The 14,920-nt window shown below is 42.9% G+C and overlaps 1 protein-coding gene across 1 annotated transcript in view; it reads left to right on the forward strand.

Moving 5' to 3' along the window:
- SLC2A12 (solute carrier family 2 member 12) overlaps window positions 1-14,712 on the forward strand; it is a 56,776-nt gene extending 42,064 nt beyond the window's left edge. The window contains exons 4-5 of the mRNA XM_036871772.1: window positions 1,265-1,397; window positions 13,345-14,712. Of these exons, the coding sequence (XP_036727667.1) occupies window positions 1,265-1,397; window positions 13,345-13,498 (287 nt within the window). The 3' untranslated portion in view covers window positions 13,499-14,712. The remainder of the gene's footprint in view (window positions 1-1,264; window positions 1,398-13,344) is intronic.
- Window positions 14,713-14,920: the final 208 nt, after the last annotated feature.

The raw sequence follows: 14,920 nt of genomic DNA on the forward strand, positions 1-14,920 counted from the left end.
TGAGATAACCTTTTGGGTTTTTTTTTTTTTTTTCCACTTTTTATTTTCTGGTTTTATGCCCCAGAGAGGAAAGAAGGACCAATTCTCCAAGCACTTTATTAAGCACTCACTTGGGCAAAACCCTGTGTCAGCAGCAAGAAAAGCACAGAGGGAGAGGACTTCAATTAAAATTGCCAGAAGGACTGCAGAGCTGTTCCTTCTCCCTGCTTCTCCCCACCTCAGCACAGCTGACCTATGAGTGGTTAATATGCATAGATCTTCCACTTTGCATTACCAAATGCCTTCCGCATAACTGCTCAGTCAATGTTCCCGACTGACCAGTTGTGATTTGTGGCCGCTAAGGGCTATTTGCATTGTTTCAGTCTGTGGCTGGTCTGAGCCTGTGTTCAAAAAAATCCAGCTTCCTCCTCCCTGCTCCTGGCCGCACTGGCCTTTCCGCTGAGCCCGGGATGCCGCAGTGCAAGGGCAGACTCAAGTGCATTGGGGGCCACCTCTCACCAGCTAACATACCTTGACCTTGGTCAGTACTACAAAGGGACTGTACCTCTGGCTAGAAGCGCTCAGAGGGAAAACTAGGTTGGCGGGTGAGATCCATCAAAACTGGAGGGTCCTGCTTCTTGCTGATGCATCTTAGCAAGTTAATGCCTTTCAGTCGAACCATTATCACTTTTTTTCTCTGAATCCAGGAAGCAGTATTACAAATAATGCCAGCTACTAAAATGATGAAATATTGCCAACATGAAACAATTCATTCAAATCAGAGTAAAGAAGGGGGAGCTCATTCCAAGAAGAGTCCATCTGTATAAATATGTCTTTAAAAATGTCTACCAAGTAGAAACCAAACTGCTATGGCGGGGATTGCCACGAGAGGAATGGTAGAGGGTGAGGAGAGAGGAGATAGTTTACCTTCTGTTTTATGTGTTTCTGTGTTGTTTGAGTTTTTTTTTTTTTTTTGGCAATGAGCATTTCTATTACCATTTTGAAAACGAGAAGTATTATGTTCACCAAGAAGGTGGCATTGGGTTTAAATTGTGATATTTACAAGATTGTTATTCACTTTACCAGAGAAAGCTGGGGTTGTTTGTGAAAATGAAACTTTCAGAGGCTGGCTATATTTTTAATTTGTGATTGCTATTTCCCTGGATACTACTGGCATGTTTGAAAATACATATGTTTTCATATATGCTCTAAGAAACAGCTGTCCACAAATGGGATGAAAGCAACACAAAATGCATCTCTAACCAATTTCTTTTGTCCTCTCTAGATCTCATTGGCCTGCCATGTGTGTGCTTTATATATACAATTATGAGTCTAGCATCTCTGGTTTTTGTTGTTGTGTTTATACCCGAAACAAAGGGATGCTCTTTGGAACAAATATCAATGGAGCTGGCAAAAGAGTGAGTATTATGTGCATTGCTCTCCAAACAGCACTCTTTGGTCAAAAATTCAGCTTTTATATACAGTGGAATAATAATAATATCTGAAATTTTTTAGGATATTCCCTTTGGTGGAGAAACCATATCTCAAAGCATAATTTGAGTTTCTCTGCCATGCGTTTAATTTGGCTAATTCAGCTAAGGAATTAGAATAAGCAGAGCTTTCTAACAAGTGAAACTTTCAAAGCTCTTTTCAGTAATGATTGAAGAACCTCGCCCATCTCTGGTTTCCCACACAGGGGGTGGGAGTTGCTTGGGGTTTCAGGTGGTCCTGGAATGTCATGCTTGCCTTGTGCTAGCACCGTGGGCTTCAGCCTTCCACCTCTATCACACTTGTAGGTCTCTAAGCCCTAAATACTTGTTACGGCTAAGGTTACCAGGAAAACTCTTGGGCTTAAATGTCTACAATTATTCCAAATATGGCACAAAGTGAACTAAGAAAGATAAAGAGTTTCCTACATGAATAGGCAGTTAGAACACTGGTTAAATAAAATTCATATGGAGAGACTGCTTGAACAATTTGACATAGCAGTGGCCTGTAGAATACTCCCCTTTTCTTTAGGAGCAGGTCTCACAGCTCTTGACTGTTGAAACTGTGGCCTGGGGGAGGAGAGGATGCAGAGGGGCCAGGAATGAAGGGGAACTTGTTGCTCTTCCTAGGATTTAATCATTCTGCCCAAAAATGTAGGGATACGTGTTCATGGACTTTAATATAACAGGAGGAAACTACATATTTACAGTTTGTGCCTTTATTCTAAAAAAACTTGCCTTACACTAGAGAGAAATGTATGATGGCTACAGAAACTGTGGGCATAGTGATTCTTCAGCTTTTGTCTGAAGGAAGAATAAACTTGATAGGTGAATTGATGGTAGGTATATGTGTACAAATATATAGACCGAGCTCTTAATCCTGGTTCATTAGTATTATATAATAATTTATTATTATTATTAGGGTATGAAGTAAGTAGGAGTATGGATGAGTTTTACTTTGTACCTTATATACTTTAAAATGGTTTACAGGGAATTCCCTGGCGGTCCAGTGGTTAGGACTTGGCACTCTCACTGCCAGGACCCGGGTTCAATACCTGGTCAGGGAACTAAGATCTCACAAGCCGAGTGGGGTGGCCAAAAAAAAAAAAAAAAAGGTTTACATTTTAAAGACATTTCATTTTAGTAAGCAGAAAAACTTTTCTCTTAATTGAAGGTAAATGTCAACTGTAGGGCTGATTTTTGATGCAGATAAGGCCCTATTTTTAAAGCCTTCAATGAAAATGAAAAGTATTCATTTACAAAGAGAAATATAATTGTCAGGAAAGCCAGCTATCTCCTTGGCCTGGCCAGAGCATTGCCTGGCTCTATTCAAGTTGAAGTCAAATAATTGGATTTCTTGGCGAGCACAGAATCTGAACGACAATTAATTACACATACATGATTCAAATAACTAATAGCCTCAGACCTTGATAACGCAGTGCATTCATCTGTAAACTGGAAACATGTCTGACCGATGCAGGCCTTTTCCAGAACTTAGATGCCACGACACCAGTGATGTCCACATCTGTTGGTCACCCTTCATTTCTCATCTTCCCTAGAGCTTGTTTCACATCAGTGGTCTATTTAGATATAAAACACTCTCCCCTAATGTAGTGGCTTAAAATACACCATTTACTATTTTCCGTGATCCTTTGGTTTGGCTAGGTGGGGCCTTCGCTTATGTCACCCAGGCTCCCCCAACATCAGCAGGAGGGTCAGTTGGATTGGAAGGTGCTGACACGGCGGGGAGCTTCAGTTCTCTTCAGGTGGCCTCATCCTCCAGAAGGCTAACGTGGCTTCCCCACCTGTCAGACATCAACAATGTCTGCCTCTGGGCAGCATTCCAAGGTAGTGGAGGCATAAGCTGCAAGGTTCCATGAGGTTTCCCTTCTGGAAGTCACACTACATCACTTCCATTACTTTCTATTGTCAGTACAAGTCCCAAGGCCAGCCCAGGTTCAAGGGGTGTAGGGATTGACTTATGTCTTGATGAAACGAAGGGCAAAGTTTTTTGTTTTTGTTTTTTACCACATTTAATCTACCACACCTACTCTTTCTTGAAATTCTTTTACCTCCTAAGAAACAATTTTTTTCCCCTGGGTTTTCTCCTGACTCACTAACTCTTACTTCCTTATTTCTGCTTCTATTCCTACATGAGAGTTATCTTTGAAGAGTTAGCCCTATAGCCTTATGCCTTAAGGGCCAATGCAAATCCTCATCTTCAAAGCCTTGAGTAACCCTAGCCCCTAGCCCTGATAATATTCCTTTCACCAGGATCATCAATATTTTCTAGTCCCATTTTTTTTTTTTTTTTTTTTTTGGTCACGCCACAGGGCATGCGGGATCTTAGTTTCCTGACCAGGGATCGAACCTGTGCCCCTTGCAGTGGACATGGGGAGCCCTAACCACTGGACCGCCAGGGAATTCCCCCCATTTTCTTTTTATATTGCCTTAGCTAAAACTCTAGTGATTTCACTTCCTTAATTAGGTAGGTTATAAAGTTTTGGCATCCAGGAATGGTCTTGGCCCATTATCTTTCGTGTGTAACCTCTACAGTGCCTAGCTTAAAACTGATTCCTAGAAGATGATTAAAAAGTATCCACTGTTCAGTTGGATACCTTGTGGTCAATCCAATGCTGAATTCATTGTGTGGGGGGATTAGATTATGGGTACCAATATAAACCACAACAAGTTTTGATCTGTGGATCACAGATGAGATTTAATCTTATGATCTAACAATCTGTGCAACAGGAAGAGGTATGTGTTCAGAAAAGGGAGACATATGGCCTCCAGCATACCACTCCCTGCCCGCAACTTCAGAGGTTGTTCATTCAACTCTTTGTTGATTTTCTACTATGGAGTAGACACTATATTAGGAAAGGACTGAAAATATGGGAGACAAAGAATCCATAGCTCCTTTACTTGGAGAGGCAGACCAGAAAACAGACCATTGCAATACACTGTGTTGGCAAGTGCAAAGGAAGGGCACATGTTTTGGGGTAGAGAATGCCTTTAAAAATAAAGGTTTGTTACAATTCTTGTGAGCAATACTAACTAAAAAATTGAAGCAGGGAGAAAGCAGTAATGAATTAATTGAACGAAACTAAGAATCACTCCCCATTGCCCTCTTTTTTAAAGAGTCTAACTTGAAAGCAGAATGTTCTCAACGAATTAAGGTTAAGAAACTTTTAGATCTTTTTTTTTTTTTTTAATATGGGGCTGTCAGAATGGATCAAATTTCAAACCGAATGAAAATTTGAAGACAAAACTTAAGCCAATCTTTCCATCCAGTAGGCCTCCAGAATAAGACATTCTGTAAGAACATAGTGATTTGGGTGTCTAAAACTCAACAAAACATATTCATTCAGAATTCGGGGTGGGGAAGAAATCTGTCTAAATTAACCAAACTCTGCATTATGAAATGTTTTTGAATTACTCAAACTTAAATCCAGACCCTCTCCAAGAAAGTTTTAAATTGCAAATTAGGAGAGATCCAAAAGCCCAAGTACTCCCCACCCCTAGACAGATTCCACAAGTACCAGGAGGTTGGTGTAGAAGAACAAATAGAGATAAGGGCACAGGTGCCAATTATGAAAGACGAGGTGGCAAAACAATTCTGCATTTCAAATTCATTTCTAGGAGCAGCAAGCAGCAGTGTCTACCAGGGATGCATTCTTGTGGGGAAAGCCCAGTACCTGAGGGCAGAAAGGAAACAGTTGCCTTCAGAAATCTTGGCTAACTCTGATTTCTGCAACATCAAAGAGCCTGGGACATGTCTTAGCTTGAAGCAGTAGGTTGGCAAATGCTTTAAAAATGAAAATGTAAGCAGCCTGAATGGTTTGACCAAAGTTATGTATGAAGTATGTGTGTTAAACAAGGTTCCCTGGAAGGAAATGGCAGAGACAAGAATAGAAATAAAATACATAATGGTATTGAAAAGTGATCGAACTAGCTAAGTGAACGTGGGGCGGTGGAAAGCCCCCGGGGACTTTTGAGGACACGAAAGTTGACGTAAACTGGAAGATGGAGGACGGCTACTGCTGAGCTAAGGGAGTCTTCATGAACTTCGGAGTTAATGAAACAGTGAATCAACTTTTGTCCCCAGGGAAAGAGAGTCCAAATGTATATGTCCCAATGATTTTCTAAGCAGCAAGAAAGGAAACTATTTATAATACCAAATTAACTTCGAATTTGATACTCCATACCTCTTGATATTTTCCTTTCTCATATTTGGAGTTGGCTTCTTTTCCTTCTATTTCTACAAGGCTGAGAAAACAAATATTCTTCCAAAGTTGTTAAGTTTCTTGTAAGATAAACAATGACTCAGTGGAGAGGTCAGAAAAGATTTCAGCAATAATGTAATTTGAAAGGATTTCATTTTGAACTTGTGCCCTGCCAGCTACAAACACAAACACAAAATGGGACATTTGCCATATGTGCTATTTCAGCTGTGACTTTCATTCTTTTCCCCAGTTTAAGTGGAAACAATTAGAGAAAACTAACAAGTTAATGTTTTGTAAATATTTTAGTTCTGAGACTTAGGTTACTTTTCACTTTTAGCAGCTCATTTTATGTGGTCATTCCTTCATTCATTCACCCAAATTCATTTATTCGCTAAATACTTACTGAGCACCTGTTCCGTGCCACGCACTGTTCTAGGTGCTATGACATTAATCAGTGAGCAAAAATGCCATGAGAATTAAGATAGTAAGCGTGTGTGGGGGGGTACTTTTGTTCTCTGGGGTTTTTGTTTCGTTGTACATTTTTATTAGAGTAGTTGATTTACAATGTTGTGTTAGTGTTCGCTGTACAGTAAAGTGAATCAGTTATACATATACATATATCCACTCTTTTTTAGATTCTTTTCCCATATAGATCATTACAGAGTATTGAGTAGAGTTCCCTGTGCTGTACAGTAGGCCCATATTCGTTATCTATTTTATGTATAGTAGTGCAACACTTGTTATTTTCTACTTTTTTTTTTTTTTTTTGGTAGTGGCCAACCTAATGGCTTGAGGTGGTATCTTATTGTAGGGGGTACTTTATTTATTTGTTTATTTATTTATGGCTGCGTTGGGTCTTTGTTACTGTGCGTGGGCTCTCTCTAGTTGCGGCGAGCGGGGGCTACTCTTCATTGCAGTGCGTGGGCTTCTCATTGCGGTGGCTTCTCTTGTTGCAGAGCATGGGCTCTAGGCACGCAGGCTTCAGTAGTTGTGGCACGTGGGCTCAGTAGTTGTGGCACACGGGCTTAGTTGCTCCGCAGCATGTGGGATCTTCCCGGACCAGGGCTTGAACCCGTGTCCCCTGCACTGGCAGGCGGATTCTTAACCACTGCACCACCAGGGGAAGCCCAGGGGGGTACTTTTGATTGGTGATCTGAGATGGTTACCCTGAGAGCTAACATTTAAGATAAAATCTGAGTAGTAATGAAGAGCCAACCCTGCAAAGGTAGGGGGAAAGAGAATTCAGGCAGAGAACAGCTAGTGCAAAGACTAAATCAGAAACACACTGGACCTGTTCCAGGAATCAAAAGGTGCTCAGGAGGCTGCAATCTTTGAGATCCAGTGAGAAAGTCGGTGGAGACTGACGTGTGGGGCTTTACAGACTGAGTTTGGATTTCATTCTAAGTGCAATGGGAAGCTACTAAAGTATTTTCAGCAGGGGAGTGACATGACCTCATTTACTTTAAGGCGTGCCAAGCCTGCGTCTGCAGGCACACAGCTGAACATAGCTGAGAAAGCACACGAGCACAGGGCTGGGGCCCAGGTTCAATCATCCTCACTGACCTCAAGAGGCCCCCTCCATGCTACCTGGCAATCACCCATGTCCCTTGTCCATGAACTGTCTCTCCTAGACAACTGCTCAATACCAGCCTCTCTCTGGAAACCTCCCACCTCCTTAGCCGTCCTCACTCCCGCCAACAGCCTTGCTCCTGACTTCATGGAAGAAATGAACACAATCAGAAAGGGAACTTCCTTAACCTTCCACCTCAACCCACACATCAGTATTTGTATCCAAATACACCACCATCCCTCTGGGTTCTATCTTTTAACTCATTCCTATGTGAAGCCAACCACTTCATGCCCTCTGCCCTTCCCTTCTCCAGAACATTCCCCAATAGTCCTCCCTGATCACCCCTGCATCATCCATATCTTCCCTCTCTCCTAGATCTCTATTTTGCATCAGCAGAGCAAACTTGTGTGATTTTTTTCCCCATCTTAAAAAAAAAAAAAACTTTTGATCCCATTTTCCTCCCTAGGTTTTGCTCTGCTATCATTTTTTAAATTAGATTTATTTATTTTTATTTATTCATTTTTGGCTGTATTGGGTCTTCGTTGCTGCTCGCGGGCTTTCTCTAGTTGCGGCGAGCGGAGGCTACTCTTGGTTGCAGTGTGCGGGCTTCTCATTGCAGTGCTTCTCTTGTTGCGGAGCACGGGCTCTAGGCACACGGGCTTCAGTAGTCGTGGCATGTGGGCTCAGTAGTCGTGGCATGTGGGCTCAGTAGTTGTGGCTCGCGGGCTCTAGAGCTCAGGCTCAGCAGTTGTGGTGCACGGGCTTAGTTGCTCCGTGGCATGTGGGATCTTCCCGGACGAGGGATCGAACCTGTGTCCCCTGCATTGGCAGGCGGATTCTTAACCACTGTGCCACCAGGGAAGTCCTGCTCTGCTATCATTTATTTTCACCTGTATTCTTTGCCGTCATTTATAGCAAAGTTCTTTCAGAGTTGTCTCTATTCACTGTCAGCAATTCCTCTCTTCCTATTCTCTCATGAACCTGCTCTGATGAGACTTTTATGGCCATTACTCTACTGTCATTGCTCCTTTGAACATCCTGGTTACCTCCATGTTGCTAAACCCAGTGATCAATTCTCATTCGTCGTCTTAATGGCTCATGTAGTGACCATCCCCAGCATTGACTGGGGTGAGCATGCCCTCCTTCCCAAAATACTTGCTTCGCTGCCGTCAGGGACCGGCCTCCTGGTTGTTTCCTACCAGTCACTCCTCCTCAGCATCCTCTGCTGGTTCCATCTCATCTGTCACTATCTTAAAGTTGGTGTGCCCTAGGGCTTCGTCCTCTGACCCCTTCTCTATCCCCTCACTGGCTCGTTGATCTCAAAGTTATGGTCTTTACACCATCCATATGCCACTGAATCCAACATTTACATCTCCAGCTTCAATATCTCTCCTGAACACAAGGCTTGTCTATTCAACTGTTTGCTCTCCAACTCTTTTCAAATGTCTAACAAATATTACAAACATGATCTGAATTGAACCCCAATATTCCCCAAACCTACTCCACTCACAGACTTTTCCACCTCAGTTGATGTCAACCTTATCCTTCTACTTGCTCTGGTCACAAACCTTGGCGTCTCCCCTGACTCTTTCCCTCCCACCCCATGTTCAGTCTTTCAGAAAACAGTGTTGGCTCTAATTTAAAAATAGATCCAGGGACTTCCCTGGAAGCACAGTGGTTAAGAATCTGCCTGCCAATGCAGGGGACACGGGTTTGAGTCCTGGTCTGGGAAGATCCCACATGCCTTGGAGCAACTAAGCCCGTGCGCCACAACTACTGAGCCTGTGCTCTAGAGCTTGTGAGCCACAACTACTGAGCCCCTGTGCTGCAACTACTGAAGCCTGTGCGCCTAGAGCCCGTGCTCCACAACAAGAGCAGCCACTGCAATAAGAATTCTGTGCACCACAACGAAGAGCAGCCCCCGCTCGCTGCAACTAGAGAAAGCCTGTGCGCAGCAATGAAGACCCAACACAGCCAAAAATAATAAATTTATTAAAAAAAAAATAGATCCAGAGCCTGCCACCTGCACTGCCCCTCCTTTGATCTGAGTCGCCGTGCTCTCTCCTGCGTTACTGTAGTAACCACCTGCCTGGTCCTGTTTTCAGCCTCCATCCCCTCCGATCTGCTTTCAGCACAGCAGCCAGTGATCCCTTTAAATATGATCAAGCTATTCCTTTGCTCAAATCCTCCAGCGGCTTTGATGGCCCGTACAGCCCTACATATCCTACTACTCTCCCCCTCTTTCACTCTCATCAGCTGCACTGGCCATTTTGCTGCATCCCAAACACACCACGCAATGCTCAAGACTCAGGGTCTCTGCCCTGGTTTCCTCTGTCTAGAATTCCCTTCCCTTAGATATCCACTTGTCTCACCACTTTATCTCCTTCTGAATTGTCCTGTTACTCTATTTAAAGTCACAATCGTGTCCCAACTCTGCATCCACTCTCTTTTTGCAGTTTTTCCCCCAAAGCTGGTACCTTCTATATTTCACTTGGTTTCTTGTCTATCTCCTCTCGCTCCATTAAGTTCCTTGAAGGCAGGGAATTTTGTATACTTTGTTCACTGTTGTTTCCCAGCACCTGGAATAATTTCTTCACATATAATTGAAGCTCATTATTGAAAATGAAGAAATTAATGAATTAACTGGATATAGGAGTAAGGCAATGATGTAGTCAGGATGGTACCTAAATTTTTAGCTTGAGAAAGTGCATGGACGGTAAAACAGGGGAGCCCTTTCAGAACTAGGTTTCAGGGCTGGAAAGATTACAGAGATGTCCATTAGACATCAGATGGATATAGTACTGGTTGGCAGCTGGATATGTAAGTATGAAATTCTGGAGATACTCAGAGTCAGGGTCAGATTTGGGTAAGTGGTATTCAGGTTCTGGAACCAGATGAGATCATCTAGTCAGAGAGCAGAGAGAAGAGAATGAGGTGCAGGACCAAGCCCTAGATTACGCCAACACTTAGAGAACAGGCAGAGGAGAGTGAGTATCGAAAGGACTGAAAAGGAGCCAACGGGGAGGCTGGAGAGGAGCCAGGAGAATATGGTGTCACTGAAGCCAAGAGGAGTGTTGTCAGAAGGACGTACTGGATGGTGCTGGGAAGGGGAGCAAACAGGGTGATCATAACCTCGACTGTCTTTACCCATCGCTGCTCCTTTCACAAGCATCCCACTCACCCTCGGACCACTCTGCGTTTCAGCTCTCTCTCAAGCACCTACCAGGACTGGGAATCCACTGAAGAGTCATCACCTGTGTCCTCACTTCCTTTCTTACCTTCCTTAGATCCCATGCACCACCCCTCCCTTTACCCTGCCCTCTCTCCCTCCATTCAGGCAAACCTTAATTCTGATTAAGCCAGTTCTTAGCTTGTCTTATCCCTGCGTCCGAGGAACTTGGCTTGAGATACACCCAACTATACTGACAAGTCCAGTTTTAAATTGATGAACATAAGTCTCAAGTAGGTCTTCAGGAATGTCCTGCAACTTACCACACGGCCCTGGTCAGTTGATTTTCCTACTGTCCAAGATGGTGGCCTCACATCCTGTCCCCTCTCAAGCCTCCAGCACTCCCTCCCACTTCCTCGCTCTCTGCTGATGCTCTTGGGTTTTTAGTTCACCGAGAAAACAGAAAGAAAGAGCCCAGTTCATCCTCCACACCATCTACTCAACTACCTACATCTATGCCCACCTTCTCTCTCTTGGTGCAAAGGCCAATTCTTTCATTTGTCCTGAGCATGTCATCAATTTCCCCCTTCTATGGGATTATCATCACACACACACACACACACACACACACACACACACACACACAGAGCTGCAGTACTCCCCATCCTAAACAACATACCTCCCTAGACCTCAAATCTCAAATTACCCCCGGGTACCCACTCACCCCCTGCCCACTTTTCAGTTCCAGAGTGCTCTGCTTGTTGTCTCCAGGTCCTCACCTCTCATTCTTTCTTGAGCTTACTCTTCTCAGGCTTGCTTTCCTGCTTTCTGACTCCCCAGGCTACTCATGACTTCTGCCGAGTTACCAAACCTCAGGGTCAGTTCCCGCGTTGTGACTTTCCAGCAGCACGTGCCCAGGCCCTCATGCTCCCTATCTTTAAACTTTTTTTTTTTCTTTTCACTGTCTTCTGGAATGTTAGTTTCCTGGTTTTCCTCCTACCTCATTAGTCATTCCTTGGTCTCCGCTGCTTCCCCTTCCTCCCTCCCTCCCTTCAAATACCATAATGCCCAGGGCTCAATCCTTAGATCTCCATCTACACTCACTTCTTGGATGTACTCCCCTGGCTTTATCAGCCATCCATAAATTGATGACTCCCAAATGGTTATCTCTAATCTCAGACCTTTTACCTGATTTTCGAATTCCGAAATCCAAGTGTCCACTTGACATCTTTGGTTGGAATGTCCAAAAGGCATCTCTAATCTAATATGACAGAACTCTTGATTCCCAGTCCCCTTGATCACCCAGTCACATTTCCTCCACTGGTCTTCTGCTTGGGGGGAACTTCTGAGGCCAGGGGTGCTTTGAGGCCAGAGGCTTAGGATTCATCCACGCTACTCCTTACACCCCACAGCTACACTATCAGTAAGTCTTGTTAGCTGTTAACAAAACATATGAATATACATTTTCCACCAGTACTGTTCTAAATCCAAGCCACCGTCTTTTATTTGGACTTACTAACCTCCAAACTAGTCTTTCTCTTTCAACTCCTGCGCTCTGCACGCTATTCTCCATACAGCAGTTAGATGGATCTTTTATTTTTTGTGATAAACATTTATTATTTCACACAGTGTCTGTGGGTCTGGAGTTTAGGAGTGGTTTGGCAGGATGGCTCTGGTTCTGGAAGTTGCAATCTAGCTGTTGGTCAAGGCTGCAATCATCTGAGGACTTTACTGAGGCTCAAGGATTAAATTTTTTAAAAAATATTTATTTGGTTGTGCTGGGTCTTACTTGCGGCAGGCGGGCTCCTTAGTTGTGGCATGAGAACTCTTAGTTGCAGCATGCATGTGGGATCTAGTTCCCTGATGGGGATCGAACCCGGGCCCCCTGCATTGGGAGCACGGAGTCTTATCCACTGCGCCACCAGGAAGTCCCTAGATGGATCTTAAGAACGTCATTCCTCAGCTCAAGATCCCATGGCTCCTACTACATTTTGAATAAAATTCAAGCTTCTTAACTATGGCTGCTACCCTCCCCTCCAACCTCACGTCTGTCATTCACGCACTCGCCATGCTCTAGCCATATCGGACTTTCCGCAACACAGCACTTAGCTGCAATCCTTCACGTGGTTCCCTCCCTAACTTCACTCCAGTTTCTGATCAGATGTCACCTAACCTTTAGAGATGCCAGCAGTATGATACAGTCCCCCACACCCCAACCAAGTCATTCTTTTTCCCTTTCTTGGTTTACTTTTCTCCTTAGCACTCTTACTACTTGAAATTATATGCTTACGTGCTTGGCTCCTGTTAAGGCGTAAGCTCCTTGAAAGCCAGAGTCTTTATCTCTTCCATCCATAGCACCTGGCATGTTGTAGCCACTCGATGAACTGGTTAAATTATAGGACAGGATATTTGAAAGGGGAGAGAGAGGTTCAAAGGTGTTTATTTAAATAAACATAAAATACTAGAGCATGTTTTTACGCTGATGGGAATAATGTTGCAGAAATGAATTTGTTAATGCAGGGGCAAGGGGATAATGCAGAAAGCAGAATATGTAGATATAAATATAGGCATAGTGGTAAGCAGAGTTTGACAAAAGGGAAGACATTAAAGAGGATCTGGGATGTAATCTCCAGTAGTTCTATGTTAGACTATCCTTGGAATCCTTCCCTGCAGACAGGAATGCCATGATTATGTTCTGAGAAGAAGGCACCCCACCTTACCCTTGGCATGAGATTGATCAAAGGTCTGTGGTGCACTGAATTTCATGACACGTGGAAACTTTGCAATAAACCTTGGTCTTTTTTTGCAGAGCTAAAACATTAAAGCCCCAGGGTGATTTAAAAAATTATAGCCTGCACATTTTCAAATACCGTAAATTAAGAATGACATTTTCATTAGTGCCTCTTTCTCTTTCAGGAACTATGTGAAAAACAATATTTGTTTTATGAGTCATCACCAAGAGGAATTAGTGCCAAAACAGCTTCAAAAAAGAAAACCCCAAGAACAGTTCTTGGAGTCTAAAAAGCTACGGGGTAGGGGACAGCCAAGGCAGCTTTCTCCAGAGACCTAATGGCCTCAAAACCTTACAAATGTTCATACAGTATGAGAACATTTAGGGTGTCTTCCTACCAATACGTATTGGCCACTCCCATGTTTTCTCTTCAGTTTCACAGAGCTAGTTCAAAAGGGACACCCTGAAATTATAGAGACAATCTTTAATCTCTACCCCCCCAAAAAGGAACCATGAAAGGTAGGTGAGGAACAAGGTCCCAAGTGACCCCTTTCTTACTCTGAGCAGAATACCAGGTTAAAAAATAATACCGGTTGGTTCTCTTCCACCTTCTTCACAGAGCAGCCTTTGAAAGACTATGAACTAGTGACGAGAACAACTTTGACCTTAAGGTTTGTATGCATAGAGGCCAGTTGCGGCTTTATTATTAAGACACAGAAGTTGTCTGAACATAAGCTTATGGTTTTTTGCCTACCAAGACACTACCTGCACTGGGTCTTGTGTAAAAAAGAACCAGGACACAATGTGGAAAATTGCAAACATGTTCTAGGTTAGGATAAGGTCCTGGTTAGGATTTTAGTGATAATTTCTAATTACAGTTCAACAAGTATAAAGATTATACAGCCTATTTTATGAATTATGAACTACAATGTAATTCAAAATATCCTTTTATGAATTTGGTATTAGTATTATAAAATATTAAGAGAAACAACTCTGCAATGGTTGAGAAAAATAAGCACTTTTCCATCCATTTTTAAAAAATACGAATAGAAAGGACAATTTCAAAATCCTGGGACCATATTTATTTAGAGGTAGCTGTTAGTAAAACACGAGAAAAGGAGTCAGGCCATTAGGTTATTTATCCAAATCTGTAAGTAATTAGGTTTGAGTTACTAAGTCAAGCTTATACAGTTCTCTCTTTGTAAGGCTTTCATGATACCTTAATAGCGATCCATAGTTTCCTGTGATTCTTCGCACTCCTCAGGATTATCACTACCTCAGGTTATGGCCTACAGGCTATAACTGATGCTGACTTTCAGATGCCTGCAAACATAATAAATGACATCCAAACATCGGGACGATTCCCTCAGTATGGTCTTCTCTATGATGAAACAGAGATCACCGACTGTACCAGAAACTTGGGTTTTCACCCACACAACAATGGATTGCTCTCTTCTGTATTTCACCAGCTGAATTTTAAGACGTGGGGAGGCATTTTACCAATAGAATTTGGATACGATGATAGAAAATCTACAATAAAGAATCTCAAACCACTTATGCAGTAACCCATTAAATGACTAATATTATAAGCTATGGGAGACACACACAAAAAGTACTGAACAACCTAACTTGAAAAAGAATACAAAAATATGATTAACCTGAAGAAAGGAGAATCCTAAGAGTCAAAAGCCCTTTTTATTCAGCTTGAAATTTTTCTATTGGCCCATAACAAACTGTCCCAGTTTGATATAAGGAATATGA

This window comes from Balaenoptera musculus, chromosome 12 (genome assembly GCF_009873245.2).
Source record: "Balaenoptera musculus isolate JJ_BM4_2016_0621 chromosome 12, mBalMus1.pri.v3, whole genome shotgun sequence".
In the NCBI taxonomy this organism is placed as follows: domain Eukaryota; kingdom Metazoa; phylum Chordata; class Mammalia; order Artiodactyla; family Balaenopteridae; genus Balaenoptera; species Balaenoptera musculus.